The sequence below is a fragment of the Callorhinus ursinus genome, unplaced genomic scaffold (assembly GCF_003265705.2).
Source record: "Callorhinus ursinus isolate GAN/ISIS: 27379988/994484 unplaced genomic scaffold, GSC_fseal_2.0 scaffold12, whole genome shotgun sequence".
In the NCBI taxonomy this organism is placed as follows: Eukaryota; Metazoa; Chordata; class Mammalia; order Carnivora; family Otariidae; genus Callorhinus; species Callorhinus ursinus.
This window is the reverse complement of record NW_027397074.1, coordinates 3,219,073-3,240,016: the sequence shown is the minus strand read 5'-3', so window position 1 is coordinate 3,240,016 and position 20,944 is coordinate 3,219,073. Positions and strand designations below refer to the sequence as shown.

Here is a 20,944-nt window from a genome sequence, read left to right as displayed (position 1 = left end):
AATACCACCCTCCCCTCAAAGATTTCTAGTAGGAAACCGCTGGTTAAAGCTCAACTGGGGGATTTATTTCTAGATGATAAAGGTCATGCTAGATTTCTCCCTCAGTACCGCAGCTAATTAGGAGCTGGCTACAAAGTCCTTACGAAGGCCTGTGGAGAATCTGGTCCACGCTCAGTAGATCCAGCTCCGAGGAAATGCTCTACATTTGCTCCTTTCTCAGGGCGCCTCCAGGATGCTCAGTGACTCACCATAATACTATCAGGGCAGATGATTTTCCTGTGGTTAGGGATGAACTTGAGTCGATCTGGCCAAGCCCGGACTCTCAGGACTGGGGCTGCCTGGTTATTCTGGTAGGCCTGGGGGTGAAGGGTGTGACCGATGGTCACAGAAGACATCAGAGTGGTCTGACAGGACCAGCAGCATGCTCAGAACGATGGCATGGGCACCAGGCCTGCCCTGGCTCGTGGAGTTCATCCACTCCACAGGACTACCCTTCATTTACAGGGGTGTCACGGGTCTCCCATGTCTTGGCAAGTGAGAGGCAGCGGGAGGCCTCCTCTGCCTATTGCAACCTTGGGAACGACCTGGTGATTTCAGTTATATGCCACCAAGAAAATCTACGGTCCACGTAAGCTGTGTAGATGACTGTGTGGGTATCTCTAGGCCACATAGGGAGCTGGAACTCGAGGTGAGCAGAAACACATCTGCCTTTCCCGTTGGCCTTCTGTCATGAATACTTTTTAGAAAACCAAGCCCCGCCCATATCTCTTTCTAATTCAGGGGTGCTTGCTGGCTTCTGCTGAGACACTGATTTGATTAGTGGCATTCTGTGGGACTAGAGACAGGAGAGGTTGGGCTCACAAACGTATGATTCATTTCAGGAGCCTGAAATGAGAAACGCACCCACCAATGGCACGCTGGGGGCTGGGAGGTTCTGAGAAAGCATTTCATGCATAGAAATGGGACATGCGATGAAAAAATTTGCTTATGGTTACAATCCTGAAGCCAGGGACCACCCCACCGTGCTCTCCATCCTCGTGGAGTGACGGCTCCACGGGAAACCGCAGGGATTAGACGTTCCTGCATTTGGACACCCATATGCCGCCTCATTTATCTACCTGTGACAGGGACAGTGCTGGAAGAGAATCAAAAGATGACAAATTGCTTCTGGTTTTAAAGGAGCTGTTCAGGCTGGGTGTACGCCCAGGGGGAACCAGGTTTCATGCCAATAGCTATCACTTCATCCAGGCATAAGGCCACATTTTGGCAAACACCAAACCACAGATGACTGCTGTCTCCTTTCACCAGTGGATTTAAAGACTTGTTCTGAAAGCCCGAAATCCAGGCATTCTGAAGACGTGTGCAGCAGAGAGCAGACCTGCCCACACTCTGCAGGGAGGCAGGACGGCAGGCATTCGAAAGGAGTTCCAGATGAGTGGGGTTTTTCCCATGTTGAAGCAGACAGATAACAGGGGAATGATTTTGTAGGATTCCAGACTAGAGATACGGTATCGGCGAGTGACTCTGGGAAAGACAGACTTGCATGAGATAAACAGACAAAAATTGCTAGGATACTGGCCACTGGGATCTGCTTGTGTGGATGCAGCCAGTGGGCCCGTCAAGGCTGGTTATCGTCTGGCTCTTCTTTCCAGTCGATGCTGCTTCTCTGACAATGAGCACGTAGTTCATGGTCAACACACTCCATCCTCCGGAGGTGAACTCCCCTCAGCCAGTCCAGTGTGTGTCTCCTCTCTGCCATACGCCGGAATTCGCAAGGCTGGGGAAGCCCTGGTGTGATGCTCACGTAGACAGATGCTGGCTGCTCATGTAAGCTCCACACTCCTGTTTACTCATTTTATCCTCCTGACAACCTCCGAGACAGGTACTAATATCAACTTCCTTTTGTGGATGAGGAGAGAGGCATGGAGCGATGGAGGGACTGGCTGAAGGTGCCCTGGCTGGTGAGGAGCAGGGAGCCACAAGCACACCAAGGCTGCTTGGCTCCAGGGTCTGGCTCGTTCCTAACCTGCGTCGCTTCTCCTAATACAATCCTCTTTCAAACACAGCAGCTGAACCCCACAGGGCCACTGGTCTGCCCAGGTCTTCCTCCTTCCCCAGGCCCAAGCCTCTGGAATTCAGTGGATGGCTGAAGCTGGAGCACAGAGCCCACAGTGTGAAAAGACAGAGGCTCATCTCCAATCCCCTGTTTGCTTCTAAATTCAGGCCGGATGGACGTTCAAACGTTTATTCTGTGCCTGTTTGTTCTGAACATTCCACCAGGTTGTCCCAGACTGCTTCAGAGATGCTCTCTCTGTCCTCCTTCCTTACACAAGCACCTGGCCCCTCTCCCTCATGCCTCTCCCGACTCTGGCAAGGCTCCCGCTGCCAGTGAGTGACGTACCCGGCCTCATCTGGTCACACACTGCAGCTAAAAACTCCTTTTTCCACATGGCAGCGAGGCATATTTATAGCACAAGTCACATGCCAAGGCATTTTCAAGTTCTTCATTTCTAATAATAACCTTGGAGCATCACCACCAAGCCCATTCCACAGATGGGCAAAGAGAGGCGGGAGGTCACAGCAAGGTTACCAAAGAGTCCTGAATGGCCAGGTCTCTTGAGCCACTTAGATACAATTCTCTCTCCAGATTACTTCCTGTCATCTTCCTGCTTAACAAACTTATCTGAGGCCTGGGAAGGAGAGATGCTATCAAGATCAAATTGTATCGTATCTGGGTCTATAATCCAGCTCTCAGAATACTAACAAGCAATGCTAAGCTCAGTTTTCTGCCAAACCCCATTCTCATTAGTAGGTTTACAGGCACGAAACACATACTTGGAGTTTTTGGCCCACACAATTCTCTCATCACCGGTTGTAACTGATCAGAATGCTGAGTGGATTTATTCTCATGCGGAACACAACTGAATGCCTTCAGCGTCTGCTCAAATGACCGTAACTTTGTTCTGATGGAATCTTCTGGCCAGGAAATGAGAGGGTGGATCATAACCTATAAGCAGACTGAATAATATTCCTCAGAATCAGAATGGTAAGACTGTTTTTCAAGTAGTCATTACAGAAAGCTTGGATCCCATGTGAAGCAGAGATGAGAAAGCGAGAGGAGGTGCTGGTTGCCTGTACATCTGGAATCAGAAACGGCTGAGGTTGGATGTTTCATAAAGGTACACTTGCCTCCAATATTTTGCTAGGCTGTGCATTTTTTCCCCGGAGTCTCTGTCCACGGACAGTGCACTGAGGTCAGATTCAGGAGTCCTGAATACTCATCCCAGCTCTGCGCCTCTCAGTCGGTGACCTTAGGAAAGTCGCTGAACTTCTTTGAGCTTCCAAAGCTAGGAAGCCAGCACCCAGTCTACCTCCCTGAGTTGTTATCACAGTGAGAACGCAGAAGCTACTAGAGAGTGTTTTGTAAATGGCAAGATGCAGTAGAAATCGAAGATGTTTCTAAAGATACAAGATCACCCTCAAAAGGCCATAGTGAGAACAGAAGCCTTTAGTCTCTGTATTCAAAGGAATCATAGAGAGACGCTGCTGCCCAATGGCATTTGGCCACTCCCAAACGGGCCACAGGAAGGCAGTCCATGCCACGGCATTCAAAAGGAGGCCAAGGGTCACCATTTTACTTGTTCACCCTCTCTACTCATGTTCGCCCTTGAGTCCTCTCACCACCCAGTGCAATGCTTGGCAGAGTGGGTACTCAAAAACATGAGACAAATCAAAGAACGCCAGTCTAAGGATTTTAGTCTCTAGTGCAGAAAATTCACCCATGGGAAAGGAACTGGGCTGAGGGGAGAATTTCTGGTAGCCTGAGTCTAGGGTGACCGGCTAACTTGGCCCCAGTGACTTCCCAAGACAAGCTGGTCACTCTACCAAGTGTTATATTTGACTATCCATTTTGCCTCCTCCCAGGTGGCCAGGAATAAAGTATCTGAACTAAGGGAAGTCTGGTGGAAGGCATGTGTGTCTCCGAGTTCCTTAAGAGTGGATCCCTAGAGATTTAGAGTCTTGACATTTTTCCTCCCCTTTGGCCCCCATTCATTTCAATTTTCTGAGCTGACACCATCTTCTTGCTGTCAGGAATCCAACAGAATCACATCCCTTCTATTTTTCCCCGCATCAGATGATCACCTTTAAGCTATTTCCCTGACTCCTGTCAGTGGTTTCCTGCCACTAGTTAAATCTTCTACCAAACCACCAGAGGGATGTAGTATAAAACTGCAGGACTTAAACTAGGGATTGTCAGAAGTGCCCTGTGCAATATTCCCCAGGACACATGCGTGCTGCAGAACTACTGTCCGGATCAAGGGCTGACGGTGCACGGAGCAGGGAAATTACACTTCGGGCTAGTGAGGAGTTGTGATCAGCGGGGATTTCCCCTTTAAAAACTTACAGAAAAAGCCTGCCTGAGACCATTCAATATTCATAAATGGAAAGCAGAGACGGTGTTTCTGTTCCACCAAGAGCAATAGCTATTTATCACAGCAAATGACTGAAATCGTTGTACGTACAATGCTTTACTCAGTGCTGTAAATTATGGTATACAGAAGATTAAACTTAAGCCTAATGCTACCCTTGAGCCTCAACAGCTGAGTCCTATAAATGGCTACCCGTTAAAAAGAGAGAAGCTTTTTCCTGGTTACTATTTAAAAGTGTAGCTCTATTAAAGCTTGTCTTAAACACAAATTACCAGGAAACCTGCCCCTGGCCCCAGGCAGGCTCTTTCTTGGGGCACTGACTCACAGAGTCATGTCTAGATGACACAGTTACAGGTCTGAGACTTGAAGCACATGCTGTGCTGACCTCCAGAGGGAAGGCAGACAGAGCCCACTGTGGCGAGGGGGACTCACGGTGCGCAGAATGAGCACTCACGCTGGGCTCTGCCAGACCTTAAGGCTTTAAGGAGACCTTCAGACTTCACATGATCCTGAACCCCAAAACACTTCAAAGAGAGTATTTCTTTTGCTATCTGCTGTTCTGTGAGGTATCATGGAACCCTGACCTTGGGCTGAAGCCCCAATTTTCCTAGGTAAATTTTATTTTCCAAGCACTTGTTACTCAAATGTGGTCAGTGGACCGAAGGCACCAGCATCACCTGGAAGGGCATCAGAAATACAGAGATACTGAATCAGAATCTGCATTTGAGTCCTCTCAATTTAGCATTTAGGAAACCCCTGGGGGATTCAAATGGACATTAAAGTTTGGGAATCAAGGGATAAGTAAGCAGGTGTCAGCAGGGAGGAGCCCCTTCATTTTCTCACTAAAAATCATTACACATGACAAACAGGATTTATGGGAACAGGCCCTAGCAGTAGACCATAGCATTCTGAATTCTCTTTTGCCCAATCCTACTTCAGACCATTTTCAGGAACTTGACAGGCAGATTTTTAAAGACTGGAAATGAATGTATCACTCTGAACTTGACAGATGTCCAAAAGCACCCTAGGGTGTAAAACAGAGTGTATTAGCAAAAAGTTCATGCTTTATAAATCAATCAGGGTGCCTCTAATCCCCCTGTGAGTCAGTAGGCTGAGAATGCATGGCAATGTTTTGGGCCAGGATTTCTACTCTTTATTGTAATTACCAGTTGACTTTAAGTTAAGAGAAAAGTGTACAAAGGTCTTTGTGTTGTTTGAGAACACCAAAATCCTGGATAATCATAGCCTATATTAGAAAAAAAATCACTGTTCAGTATGCATGTTAAAAATTCAACAGCAATCACTATATATATATATTTATATATATAAAATAAAATATATTCTGGCCAAACTAGCAGAGAGAAAAATACAAAGAAGATTAAGAAAACTTTGCTAATCTGGGGCGCCTGGTGGCTCAGTCGGTTAAGTGGCTGCCTTTGACTCAGGTCATGATCCCAGGGTCCTAGGATCGAGCCCTGCATCGGGCTCCTTGCTCAGCAGGGAGCCTGCTTCTCCCTCTGCCTGCCATTTCCCCTGCTTATGCTTGCTCTCTGTCTCTCGCTCTCTCTGTGTCAAATAAATGAATAAAAAAATCTTAAAAAAAAAAGAAAACTTTGCTAATCTAATGGAAGAAAGGCAAGAACAAAGAAGCAAATAGAAAGCAAGGTAAAGAGAAACACAAATTAAAAGACAGAAATAAATCCAAATATATAAAGTAACCACAATAAATGTAAATGGATAAAACTTACCTATTAAAAGGCACTATCAGATTGGACTTTTTTTTAAAGATTTTATTTATTTATTTGAGAGAGAGAGAGAATGAGAGAGAAAGCACATGAGAGGGGGGAGGGTCAGAGAGAGAAGCAGACTCCCTGCCGAGCAGGGAGCCCGATGCGGGACTTGATCCAGGGACTCCAGGATCATGACCTGAGCCGAAGGCAGTCGCTTAACCAACTGAGCCACCCAGGCGCCCCAGATTGGACTTTTACAAAAGCCAGCTATATACTATTTACAAGAGAGGTGCCCAAGACAAGAGGACACAGAAGAGTTGAAAATAAAAGACTGGAAAGAGACAAGACAAACACATATTCACCGAAAGAAAACTGGGTAGGAAAGCTAATCAGATAAAATAGGACCTAGGGGAAAGTTAATGGGATGAAGAAGACTCCATCACTAAAAAGACATGTGTCATAAACTTATATGCATCCAACAGTACAAAACTGTAAGTGAAAAGCTATCCGAGTTCCAGGAGAGACTGACACACTTAAAACCATCATAGGAGACTTAAGTCCCTTTTCTCAGAGGGATGTCTGGGTGGCTCAGTCGGTTAAATGTCTGCCTTCCGCTCAGGTCATGATCCTGCATGGGGCTCCCCGCTCAGTGTGGAGTCTGTTTCTCCCTCTCCCTCTGCCCCTCCCACTACTCATGCTCATGCGTGCGCTCTCTCAAATAAATAAATAAATAAAATCTTTGGGAAAAAAAACCCTTTTCTCAGAAATTACAGACCAAGCAGACAAAAACAGTGAGGATATAAATACATGGAACCTTGCACACAAAAGAGAGATTAAACACATTTTCTAATCACATATGACACATTAAAAAAAAGATTGCATGCTAACTTGTCACAAAGGAAATATCATAAGTTATAAAATGGAGAACTTAGAGCTAACATTCTCTGCCCATCATAAACTAAACCAGAAATCAAAAATAAAACAACAGTAGGCCTCCCCCAGCTACTCTTACATCTGAAAACTAAAACCACACTCCTAAATTACCACTTGGTGATTGTGTGATTTTTTTTTTTTTCTATGTGTGGCCAAGTTGCTATGGGACCAGGTTAATTTATATGACATTTGTCAGGGGTTATCACCAGAAACAGGAAACTTCCTAAACCATGATAACTTCGTTCTTTTGTGCTTCGAACTAAATTCTACACCAAGTGAAAGGTGAAGTACCCGAATCCCAGAAGAAAAGAGGGATGTGCATGGGTTATGACTCAGCAGTGTAACCCTAGAAGCTGCTCCTGGCTCGTTCCCCAGGCCATGCCCTGCTCACCACACTATATGCCCATCTCTTTCTGCTCACCAACTCGGGCTGGATGGAGAGACTGTTCTGGAAGTGCCATTGGCACCTGGGGAAAGGTGCTATTCAGTTGATGTGGCATCTGACAATGAACAGTGTCCTGGAATCGAGCAAACACCGTAGGTAACAGTTTGTATGAGGCCTCATGTTCGTTCTTTTACAGGGCCAGCCATTGCTGAAAAATGATCTGGGAAGGCTGCAGAGGAGACCCCCAGGAAACATATAAGTCCGTTTATCCTGCGGGGAGGAAGCACCTCCCCTAAGGAATCCCTCAAACCAGACAGATGGTCCTTCCCCTGGACTGTGCTGCTGACCCAATTCAGTTCCAGTGCTGGTTGACCAAGGGGACAAATATTAAAAAGAAAACCGCCAAACAATGGAAAATGGATGGAACGCAGGATCAGGGTAATGTGGACCAAACTGAATTACTGACAGGTCTGTAAGTTCTGTGAGTGGGGGTGGGAGGCAGCAAGAAGGAAGATAAGAGAGAGGGGACACAGCTCTTTTGCCTGTGCCTGGCGCACCTGCAGGGGTTAAAACAGCCTGGTGGTTTCCTGGCTCACAAACATCACAAGCTACAGGGTGGCCCGGCTCATGGGGGCAACCCCTCTACCTCCGGGCCTCCCCGCGGGGCTCCTGGCTCCCCGAAGCGGCAGCAAACACCACCACCACCACCACTGCTCCCTGCCTTCAAAGAGTAGCTGAGGCCCAGGGTTGTCATAAGGGCAGAGGTGCCCTACTACCAAACCCTATGGTGAGTGTCACGAGTGGTAAGGATCTGATGGGGCAGCCAAGAAAGCAGCGTCAGAATTCTGAAAGCACTTGCCATCCAGGCCCTGCCTCCTCAAACACGCTGGTAACCTGACTCATCTATCCTTGGAGATAGTGCCACCATCAAGATGATGCCCAGAGCTGACAGTAATGCGGGTCACTGAGACAGGGTGTCGGTCAGGGCCGGTGTCAGTGTGACCTTACGAATGGGGGCGGATGCAGTGCACCCCTGTTGGAGGCAGGCAGGCACTTGTCGAAGAGGGCCTGCAGCTGAGCAGAAACCACAGACCCAGCACGAACGCAGCCACAGGCACCTCTGGGGAAGGCTCAAGAATTTGAAGAAGTAATTCCTGGGTAAGAAGAGCAAAGCATCGAGGACGCTAATAAACAAACAAATCACAGAGTTTGCCAGAAACCACACCTTAGACAGAAATCTATAGTGGCAGTTTTGTAAAACAAAGCTATCTTTCTCCAGAAAGAAAGTTATTATTCAATTGCTCATGAAGCAGAATTCATCGTCGTGAAATCGTTTGCTCACCCCACTCTTTATTGCCCCCAGACCTACTTACTTCCCATGTGTCTCCTGCTCTGCCTGACTTGTTCTCAGTTTTCCGAAGGGCCTGGCTCAGTGCGGTCCTACCCAAGCTGCAGGATTCCCACAATCCCAGGATGCCACTAACTGCTAAGATGCCACGTCAATTCAACAGCACCTTTTTCCAGAGGAGGGAAAAAGAAACTTGCCATAGTAAATGTACACACGAGGGAAGAAGGGTTTTGACTTTAGAAAGAAGAGGGCCTGGAACCTTCTTTAAAGTCCCCGAGGCGAACCTACATGCGGGTTCCTCGTGTGGGACGCTGTGGGAGGTAACAGTCTCAGGGACCCCAGCCAAGCACTAAGAATCAGTTCCTTGAGGGAGAACTCCAGAGGCCCTTCTAAAAGGACAACCGCTCAGCAGAGTTCCAGCTTAGACAGGAGCTGCGTTCCTGCATCGGCGTGTGAGGTGAAAATGATGTATAATCACCACACCCTTGAATGCCCTTCTGTTATAAAGCACAGGGCACATGGTTTGGGGATCGTGGGCTCTGTCTACGGCCAATTTCTCCTCCAGGGTTGGAAAAAAAATCTTTCTCTGCTCCGGCACCAGATGAAGTGGGTTTGTGTCTGGGGTCACGTTATTGGAAACAGAAGGGCATGATGTTGATGATGATGATGATGATTACCCAGGGCCTGTGGCTGAATTCAGATAAATTAAGAGTGATGAGACTCCACAGTGAAAGAGATGTTTTTGTGTTTTCCTCCAAGACCTCAAAGCACTTTAATCCTCAGAGAGCTGTTGCGAACCTCTGGAGGGATCTGGATGCAGGGCTCCTGGCGTGCGTGTGTCCACCCGCAGCTCTAGCTCTTACAGGGATGGTTCACTACACCGGGGAGGGAACGCGGCCTGGGAAATGCTGCTCTACTCATTGCTCAGGATGGGGAGAATTGCAAAATGACCTTTTGAATCTGAGCTGGCAACATTCTTTCCTTGGATTTAAATAAAGCGATGACTGTTCCCCTAATTTTCCTCGGTTGATACAGCTCCGAGGAATGGAACAGTGCAGCCCGCACAGCGAGGACAAGCCAGTGATGAGTCAGAAGCCAGGGGTCATGTTACAGTGACAGCCCTCCAGAAATCAGCTGTGGTCAAGGATCAAAGCAGTAGCCTCCTAAGCCGTGTACCAGCTTTATCATCATTGTTATTGGTATTTTTGTTCTCCATTAGCAGAGCAAAAAGAAAAGTCCGGGTTTGGGACCAGGTCAATCTGCTCTGTTCCAGACCCAACACTGACTGTAGTTTGAGCAGATGCAAGTTCAAAATATAAACATTTGAAGTGGAGCAAAACGCAGTCCTACTTTCTTGTAGATTCTCTCAGATGTAATGCTTGACTTAAGGTATAACTGTTTGTTAATCAGTCTGTTATTTCATTCCATAGAGATTTCTGTAGGATTTATAGGAATTTCCTGAGGACCTATAGTATGATCCACACTTTACCAGGGATGATGGGAAGATGATATCAGAAGAAACAATGGCAGATGCTGTTTCTGATCATTAGGAGCCCAACGACATATCAATCTAGGAGTTCATTCCAGACTGGGGATACATTCATCGAATTAAAGGTAAAAAAGAGTCCTGGTAACAAAATAAAGTTTGCACATATTCACATGCTCTTGCCAAGCCTTATTAATTAATGCTGTCAGACTCGGCAAAGAATATGTTTGATGAGAACAATTTCCCTTAATTATTTTATACTTCTCCGGGGTAAGTAATCCAGTTTCGTAAAAGACGACGAACAGTAACAACAACAGAAATGTAATCTCAGCAAACAAACAAATCCAACTGCATTGACCCCCAGGCCCAGTGCCCTGTGGTGGTGATCATCAACACCTGCAGACAGGAAGTCCTGTAGGACAATTAGGCAGTGATGATTCCCCAGAAGCCCAAGGGGGCACCGACACTTGGAGGGAATGACTTTCTCTAGGGCTCAGAAACCTGATCGGTGTGTTTCCTCCTCAACTAGAGGTCACCTGGAGACAGCCAAAATAAAAAGAACAATGGCAGGAAAGCCTGGAAACTCCCTAATGAGGCTCCCGTGTGCCGGGTTGCTGGGGTGTGTCGCTCCCGGTACCCAACCGACATCGGCATCTGGACACGTGTGGAAGGAACGTAGGTGAGTCGCTGTCAGTCATTTATTTTCCCGCTCAGCCTCTCTGCTTTAGCTCACAGTTCATTAAATCTTACTGCATCACCATCAACATGCAAAACAGCTACCTGAAGGGCATTCAAAAATATAATCAGGAAAGGGAATAAAAAGCCCTCTCTGAGAAAGAGAGGAAAAATTAATCCTCTCTTGTCTATTGAATGACATCTAGGTTCTTTGGTTCTAATACATTTTTTTTTAAGTAGCAGCGACATTCAAGGATTATCTCTGTCTGATGGATGGGGTGTAAGGCTGCATGGCTCTCCGCTTGGAGGGCAAGCACCAAATGCGGCTGAAGGATCTGTGGCTACGGCCATGCTATTTCTTTTGCCTTTTCTGGTTTTGAGGTGGGGAAAACTGCGGCTTAGCGGTTTCTAGAACAGAGCTTGTTTTATGTTTTACATACAAATGTGAAGGGGAAATTAGCCTGGTGACCAGCTCTGCAGAAGCTGGAATAGTAAACTTTCTACATGCTGTTGTGTGTGTGTGATTCATGGCAGGTATGTCTGGGCTTAATGTGTATGTGCACACACATTCACTTTCACGTGGAGAAAAATGTAAATATAGAAAAGCACAGAATATGCGATGACACGTGGGGGTGTTCTGTTTTATGGGAGTTGTTTTCAACTGGGGGCGACTTTGTCCCTTAGGGGACATTGGCAGTGGCTGGAGACAGTTTTGGTTGTCATGACTGAGGGTGGGGGCTGCTACTGGCATCGAGTGGATAGAGGCCCGGGAAGCTGTTCAACGCCCCATGCTGCACAGGGTGCCCCCATCACAGACAATTAAGCAGCCCCCGATGGGAATGGTGTTGGTGGTGAGAAACCCTGCTTTACAGTAGTAGTTCATTATGCAAATATATTAGGAGAAAAGGAGGTGAAAAAAATCATACTCCTTTCATTGGACAAATCCTACAACTACAACTTCATAAATGTTCAACCCCATTACAAAGATACAACGTAAATCTATTATAGTCTTCTCTTTGATTACAATATTCCAAATCGTTAAAGCATGCAACTACTAAAAGTAATATTACATTTTTTTCCATTGTAGGCACCGTGCATCTCCTTGTTTTGAGCTTACATACATGGCTGTGCACACAGATAAGACCCCCTACACACACACGCACACCTGCATGCCCATATCACACACACAGGATTCTTTTTGGAAAAATGGCAACAGCTTTCTCCCTGGGATGAGGGTGGGACCCACAATAGCACTGACATAAGAGGAAGAGTCACACACGTCATCTTCCTACTCTGCGTTATTTATTTATTTTAAAGATTTTATTTATTTATTTGACAGAGAGAAAGAGCAAGCACAAGCAGGGGGAGTCGCAGGCAGAGGGAGAGGGAGAAGCAGACTCCCCGCTGAGCAGGGAGCCCGATGCGGGGTTCGATCCCAGGACCCTGGGATCATGACCTGAGCTGAAGGCAGACGCTTAACCAACTGAGCCACCCAGGAGACCCTGGACAATATTTCATTACAAATCTCTGTAGCTTATCACTTGGTTTTTGATAGCTTAACTTTTTTCTTGTTCAAGCAAACTTTGTTTCATTATTGTACGAAGGACTTTCCAAATGCAAGTTCTTCTTCTTCTTCTTCTTCTTTTTAAGTAGTCTCCATGCTCAATGTGGAGCTTGAACTCATGACCCTGAGATCAAGACCTGAGCTGAAATCGAGTCGGACGCTTCACTGACTGAGCCACCCAGGTGCCCCAAGTTCTTTTAATCATTGCAACCACCACTCTATCCATTCTAAGAATAAGGAAAGTAAAGCACAGAGAGGCCAAGGAACCTGCCCAAGTCCAAAAGCTAACAAACGGTAGAGTTGGAACATGATTCCAAGCAGACAGACCCCAGAAATATTCCCAACCATATGCCAATCACATCATGGCAGCATATCAAGCTACAACTTGGGCCGGACAGCTATGAGGGATAGGGATGCCTGCTGAGTGGGATCGGGGCCTCCAAGGCAAGGCTCCTGTTTTCCCCTCTCTGTGACTATCCCTAAATCACCTCATCAACTCCTGAAGGGGCTTTAGAAACAAAGCAATCCCTCAAAATTCTAGATCTTCTGGGTAGAGGTTTAAAAGGCATCGAAAGGACCCTTGCATAGACTCAGGAAACAGACCTCAGAGGACCAACTGAGGTGGGGTGGCCCAGAAGGTGGCTCCCAGAGAGCCTTTCTCCGTGCCAAGCACAGGGTGTCACCTCTGGGCACACCTGCTTTTTATGCCTGGGACATCAGCGTGGGGTACAAAGTCAGGAGCAAACAGGAATGCAGAGTCCTGCGAGTGGGGACTCACATGACCTGTATTGGCAAGGCGGCCAAAACAGGATTGGACCCTGGCAGGGACCCCAGAGAGGTACCCGGAGCTTCACGACATTCAGAGGAGCTGACACTGGGGTCTCATGTGAATGTAAACCATATTTATAAAGCCAGATCCTCGGGACTCCTGGCAGCGTGATCATCTTCAGGCTGACAATTCTTGCCTCCAAGAGAATGCGAGGCTGAAGATGAATCACAGGCCAACGACTATAGGCTGACCTCAGCGCGCACATCCCCTGAGACAGGGCAAGAAATGAAGACAGGAAGCATTTGACCGAATTGGTTTTCCCATTTTTCATAAGAAACATTCAACTTAATAAGAAATAGCCACACTTTATTGACAATAATAGCTACCCTTGCTTTATTTCCTTACCATGTGCCAGGAAACTCTACTTTATCTCCGTTCCTCACAGTAACTGCGAGGCAATAACTATCACCTTCATTTTAGAGGAAAGGGAGGCTCAGAAAGGTCACACAATTAGCCCAACAGTACACAGATAGTAAATGTTAGTCAAGATTCTAACCTGGGTCTGTTTGATTCTGAAATTCATGATTTTTCCACTATGGCTTTCAATTTTTCACATTATCATCAACCTTCAAAGTCCCCAGAACCAACTGCCTAAATACTCACACACAAACACACACACACACACTGTGTACTTTTTTCAATTTAACTTAAACAACCAGGACACCGAGATCTTGGATGCTGCCACACACCCAACTCTCTATGCCAGTATCCATAAAATCCAGGAGCTGAATTGCACGTGCTGTGAATGAATAAGTTGCTAAGAGAACATACTATCCAGTCCCCTCTCATTTAAAAAGTGACAAGTCCAGGGTCTCAGGGCTGGGCACAGCTGAGTTGGGATTTGGCCCCAGGCATACTGGCCCCCAAGGTATGTCCCTCCCAGTGCACCCTAGCTTGGCTTCCTGGGGTCAGGGCCCGCGATGGTGGGCTCATTTCTGGGTGCTGGGAATACAGAGCTGACAAGGCACATCCCTGGTCCTTAAAGGATCCGAGAGGCTGGTAGAGGGGCCGAGACAGTCCACAGATAACTGAAGTGCACGGCAGAAGGTGTTGTGCACAGGAGAACAGAGCTTGATGGCTACTAGGAGGGACAAATCACATCTACTGGGGGGCAATGGGGCATGATGCCATGCAGGAACCCAGGCTCTGGGTGTATTTGCAAGAAGGTGCTTCCTACCAGTGATTCCGCACCAACTCCATGAGGCAGACAAGGTGGAGAGACAGAGGCAACCTGCTCAAGGTCACACAGTTAACATGAACTGCTTTGTCTGCCTTCTATGTCCTCTCCATTACAACAGACTTCAAATGCTGATCTATGGACCCTTGGCAGGTTGGGAGTCAGGAGAGGCCAGGTAGGTGGGGCTCGAGCCACTATACAAAGTTCAACTCCAATGGCTCTGCTTTGCATATATATTTGTAGATTGGGTTCTTCATGAGATTCCTTTAAAAAGAAAGCTCTGATAACAAAATAGGGTATGAAGAGAACTGTACTCCCAGATATTACCTGGCCACTGAATGGGGGCAGGTCCTGGAGCTTGGGCAGGGCAGGTGGGCAGGGGATCCATGCAGAGGGACAGTGAGGGACAATGGCTAAGCAAGCAGACTATGTACGCCCCTCACTCTGGAGTGACGCAGCCTGCATTCAAAAATCAGGCTCTGCACCTGCCTAGCTTTGAGATCTTAGGGAAGGGGCTCCTGAGCCTTAGCTTCCTCACGTTCAAAACAGGGATCACACTGGTACCTGCTTCATAGGGCTGTTGAGAGGATTATACACTCAAAGATAGTGAAAGCACATGGCACAGTACCTGGCATTTAGCACAGTGTCATTCTTATTAACTTGTTGGAAATAGCGAGGCCAATCATAGGAGATAAAACAGCAAGCAAATAAATATCATTAAACCATTGAAAGAATTCTCAGGGAAACTAAGGAATCCTCACTGCCCCTGAAGAATTGCTGTGGTTCTGAGCTCTGCCTTGCATTCTCCTGGTCTTGATAAATATGGGCTGTGAATCGGCAGGACGCACACCTGAAAGACAAGGGAGGTTTTGCCGCCTCTATCTGCTGAGTTGTGAGTTGTGGTTGTGTTCCCACCGCTACTAGTCAGCTGGTTTGGCAAGAAGCTCAATGGAGTCTGGGATTCAAGTGATGAGGCCAGTCACCCCAAACCCCCAAACTCATTTCCTGCCACTGCTCAGAGGAGATGGCCACAGAACCCTGGGCTGTCCCCCTGAGCTCGACTTGGCTCTTGAACCAAAAGGCCTAGAACAGAGGGAGGCAGATGTACCAGCAGAGCCAAGCCCTTGAGACCTCTTTGGGTTCATGAGGCCTCGCCTTGGGCACAACTCTGCAGGGCACAGAGGAGTCCCAGGTCCCTTTCTAGTTCCTTCCATCAAAGACTCTGCCAGTGAATTAAATTCCCAGGGAAGGTTTTGACGGCTCATGGGATTTTTGTCTGTCCCGTTTGCAGCTGTATCCCAGTGCAGCGCATCCCTGTGAATGAATGAGCGCCCATCACATTCGGGGTGCTCTAGCCTCCGCATCCTCACGAGACAAACAGAAGCAATTGGCCACATGGATTCCACGGTCATTCACCGAACAAACCAGTTGTGTGGGATCTTCCCGCCACTGCTCTGCTTTCTATTCCCCGACCTGTCACCTTAGCTGGTAGCACCACCTCTGAGACTGACAGTTTCCCTTTGGAAAGGTCTGACCTTTCCTCTCCTCTTGGAGGAAGAGAGGGTCATTTGCTACAGAGCAGTGAGCAAAAAGGTCAGCTCATGTCGAGCACACAACTTGCTCCTTTCATGCTCAGTCTGCCAGAAACAAAAATGTTAGAGCTAGAAGCACCTCTGGAAATCACTCCTCATGGAAGAGAAAGAGAAACCAAGCTCACAGAGCTGGGTGCAGGGACGCTGGGGGACTGGGCCTCTACACAGAGCTCTCTGTATGGCACTTTATCTTGGGCCCTCTCTCTACCTTGTGTAGGTAAGAAAGTTTTGGAAAGTGCCACTAAATCCTGCATTCTCTTTCTACAATATTAAAAACGCAAAATATTCCCACTATGTATATAGGGGCACACACTGATACAGATTATATATATTTAGATATGGATATATCATCTATATCCATATTCATAAATGGTATTACAATACATAAAAACTATTCTAAAGGCCCAAATACATTTACTGAGGAGTTTGGATAAGCAAACTCCCTTCACTTTAAACCTATTTATTACAGAACAGTGACAAATGAAGCGGGTGGGGGAAAGTCAAAAACTCTTGAGTGTGAGAAAGGGGAAATGTGTAATTTACAAAAGCATACCCAATATTATTATTGCTTTGAGTTTTTTTCCGCACGATATTTAACGTGCTTTGAGCTATAACAGTAAAAGGGGGCAGCGAGACATTATGTTCATCAAAAAGGGAGTGGGGCTTAAGTAGAAAGATTGAGAAAGCCTCTTCTGGGATTCACAGCTTTGGAAATCATCTGGTCCAACTCCCTGTTTAAAGATAAGGAAACTTCCATCCCACGAGGTTAAGTAACTGCCTGTCCGAGGTCAGTAGCTGTTTATGCGTTCCTGAGGTAGCAGTCCCGTGGACTTTATCTGTTCTATGTCCATGGCACCTGCTCTGAAGGGGGAGTCTAGGGTTTGCTGTTGACCTACCAAAGGGAATTTATTACACCAAGGATGTAAAGATACGGAGGGAAAGTAAGTTCCCCAACACAAACAAAGAGCATTCTTGCAGCGAGAGAGAAACTGAACCTGAGGCTGTAAGTACCAGGCATTTCCTGCGGCAGCTGCCCAAGAGCCCCCTGAGTCCCAAACCCTCCGGGGGTAAACCCCGGGAGACAGTCTGGCCCCCTCTTTCAGAGATGTTGGGCTGCAGGAGCGATTCCTCAAGCCACCACTCTGCCGTTCTCCTCCGGTCACCTTGGGAGGCCCCCGGCAGGTTGGGCGGATGGCTTCAGTCTGGTCCCATTTCCCTAAATAAGTTGCAGGTTTTCTCTCATTTGCTCTGACAGGGCGGAGCATTTCCAAAGGGGGACTACAGCTCCGAAAATCTATCCTCTGTGAGCAGAGGCAGAGCGGCAGGAAGAACTTCCCCGCCGCCTCGGGCCGAGGCAGGCACACCGGGGCGACCCCGGGCTGTCCCGGAGCCAAAGGGGGGCGACGGTGGCGGGAGCGGCGGCTGCGAACGTGCGGCGGGGTGCGGGGGTCCACTTACCGCAGTGCGCCTGGAAAACCTGTGGCTTGACGGCCTGATTGCAGGCACTGCACACTACGAGATAGAAGTCGTCATGTGCGGGATAATGGCCAAATAAGTGCATATCTGTGGGGGAAATGAAAACACGGTGTTTTGAAAAAAGCAATTAAGTCTCAGACGGTCTACCGTTTCCTCTCACAATTTCCTCAAGGACAGGGTTTCAAACAAGACGCGCAGAAAGGCAACAATCTTTACTAAAGGGAACATGGTCTGTGCTAGCGCAGCTCCCAGCTCGCACAGAAGCTGCAGCCTCACGACACACCCCCACCCCCACCCCGTCGTCGCCCCCAGAGGCGGGCCGCTGTAACCTTCAGTGTGGACAGCGCGGGGCGGGGTGGCCCGAGTCCTGTGCCACAGGGAGTTACCTCGCCCCGAGACAGAGCCCACATGTTAGCTGGCACCCAATGGGGCCCTAGCTATTTGAGGATGGGGGCTCTTCCAAACCCATTCCAACTTTAGCAGAGGTCTCTCAGGTGGGTTGGGGGGTAGGAGGCCTGTGAGAGCCGCTGCCTGCGTTTCCCCACTGTCTGAGGGAGACCCCACGGTCTCCCGGTTACCTGTTCCTCATCTGCCCGATATTTACGGAGGGCCTAAGTGCCAGGCACTGAGCCGGTGCCGGGCCGACGGATGAATGCCAGCGAGGGCCCCGCTCTCCTGGAGTGTCCGGCGGCAGAAGAGAGAAATACCAGACAGATCACCGCACAAGTCAGCATGTGGTTCTCACTGGGGTACGTGCAAGGGGTATTTTGGCTGAGACCTCGGGATGCGTGGGGGTTCAACAAAGAGCGGAGGGGGGCAGGGAGGAAGGTTTGGGGTCTGCCAAGGTAGGAAGTGTGTCGGAGGAACCTTTTGGCTGGAACAGGAGCACAAGGGGAGAGCCCAGAAGCTGTAAGCCTTGTGGACCAAGTAAGGATTTTGAACGTGATTTTAAAAACAAGGGAAGCTACTGAAGGCTTTTAAGCAAACAAGTGACATGATCAGCTATACACTGTTAAAAAATCAGGTGTGTGGTCCAAGGGACACAAATGCACACTTCCACACAAAAACTCGTCCATGCATGTTCAAAGCAGCATTATTCACAACAGCCAAAAAGTGGGAACAACCCAGATAGATGTCCATCAACCAGTGAAAGGATAAACAAATTGCATTCTAAGCTGACAACGGAATACTATTCAGCCATGAAAAGGAACGAGGTGCTGACCCTTGCTACAACATGGATGACACTTGAAGACATTATGTGAAGTGAAAGGAGCCAGACACAAAAGGCCACATGTTGTAGGATTCCATTTGTCCAGATCAGACAAATTTAGAGAGACAAAAATTAGATTGTGCCTGGCTTGGGCTGGCGGGCCTGAAAGGGGTTGGGGGTGCTGTTACGGGGTTCAGGGTTTCTTTTGGGGGTGACAAAAGTGTTCTAAGACAGATGGTGGTGATGGTTGTACAATCTTGTGAATATATTACAAACCACCAGCTCGTACACTTTCCATGGGTGAATTTGTACAGTATGTAAATAAAAGTTGTCAAAAAAGAAAGGTTCTGAGGACACATGGTCACATCTCCCTGTGTACCACTGGGTGCACACGGAGCCCCAGGGGCACCTGGCCTTGCCTCTGCTCAGCCTGCCAGCTCTAGAGTTGCTCCAGAATCACGCAGAGCAGGAGGCTCAGGAGCACCGACATGGTTGAGAGAGGAATTAAAAGACCGTGTATGCACGAGCACGCTTTCTGTCGCAAAGCTCCTGAACTTCCTCTCCCCACCCCCCAAGCCTCATTTTCTAGACTCGACCTGTGTCTTTCACAAAGAACCGGCAAATGCATCAAGGTTCCCCCAGCTGCAGAGCTAGGTCCCAGGGAAGAGCCGAGTCCCTCATGATGTGGGGAGGGCTCGTTTATCACCCAGCAAATGCTTTCACAGGAGCAGCCCCACCGCCCGGAGAGAAGCGGAACGGATACGTTTGTCACTGGGCAAGGGGCTGAGTCCCGAGCTGCCCTGGAGGTGTGGCTCAAGGATGCCGCTGGCTCTTGCCGCAGCAGGTCCTCCTCGGACTGCAGGGGCATGTGGGCCCGCCCACCTCCGCCGCGGTGACAGGGGTGGGGCTGGGGACGCAGGCCCTCTGAATTTCTCACTCGTCGGTGGCCCTGGGCGCGGTCTGTTATTTCCCCTCTCTAGGACTCGCCTCTGTTTCCACTTCTAAGACTTGTTACCGCAGGGGAACGTTATTAGTCAGTACCTGGTGGGTGGGAGGCCCGAGGAAAGAGAGGCTGAGAAAGAACCCAGCTGTGACAAGGGTCCTAAAGCATGAGGAGGTCCATGCTGGGCCCACCCAATGTGCCCGGGGCCCCCGGTTCAAGCACCACAGCATGGAGGGGATGTCTGTCGGTGTCCTTAACTGGGATACCACTCGGTTCTATTCTTTATTATAGGTTATTTTTATAATACATGTTCTTTTTTTTAATAACAAAAGTGATCCACGGTTTTTGAAGATACATTTGAAAAATGCAAAAAAGGGGTGCCTGGGTGGCTCAGTCGTTAAGCGTCTGCCTTTGGCTCAGGTCATGGTCCCAGGGTCCTGGGATTGAGCCCTTTGTCTGGCTCCCTGCTCAGTGGGGAGTCTGCTTCACCCTCTCCCACTCCCCTGCTTGTGTTCCCTCTCTCACTGTGTCTCTCTCTGTCAAATAAATAAAAAAATAGAAAAAAAGAAAAATGCAAAAAAGCCAGAAGAAATTAAAAAAAAAATCACTGGCAACTTTATTAACATTTTGCATCTCATTTAGATTTAGTCACATTTTACATCCAGGAACATGTGAAACCAGGAGCTGGTGAGGGCTAAGACTTACTTATTGATTCGACAAGCATTTACTGAGGGACCTTACATCCTTTCTGCAATAGATTAAACTATGTAGGAACAGAAAAAATGTATGAATTAAAAACACAAGCGTGAACAAAAATGTCTTGAGTGCCTACTGTGTGCAGGAAGCTGTGCGGAGTCCGGGAGGGTGAGACTGCAGGGGGGGGGGCGACCCCCTGTTGTCTGTTGTGCACACCTGCTCACCTGTCAGAGGGCTCTCGGGACTCCCGCTTCTTCTGTAATCCTTCAGAAATCTGCAGTCCCCACCTCCTCTCTGGTCATGAGTTAGGCTAGCCAGAGGCTGGCCACAGGGGTGTGCGTGCGTGCGTGCATGCATGCGTGCGTGCCTGCGTACACGCGCGCTCCCCTAGTTAGGCTAGCCAGAGGCTGGCCGCAGGGGTGTGCGTGCGTGCGTGCCTGCGTACACGCGCGCTCCCCTAGTTAGGCTAG

General features: G+C 48.2%; 1 protein-coding gene across 7 annotated transcripts in view; it reads right to left on the bottom strand.

The window, feature by feature from the left end:
• ATXN7L1 (ataxin 7 like 1) overlaps positions 1 to 20,944 on the bottom strand; it is a 226,481-nt gene that overhangs the window by 128,581 nt on the left and 76,956 nt on the right. For 6 of the 7 annotated variants that reach the window (XR_003208534.2, XM_025872720.2, XM_025872721.2 and 3 more), the window contains exon 3: positions 17,608 to 17,712. The exons of the other annotated variant lie outside the window; for it this stretch is intronic. Coding sequence is in view for 5 of the 6 variants with exons in the window: in XM_025872720.2 (XP_025728505.1) it covers positions 17,608 to 17,712 (105 nt within the window). In the remaining variant the exon portion in view is untranslated. The remainder of the gene's footprint in view (positions 1 to 17,607; positions 17,713 to 20,944) is intronic. 7 annotated transcript variants of the gene reach the window in all.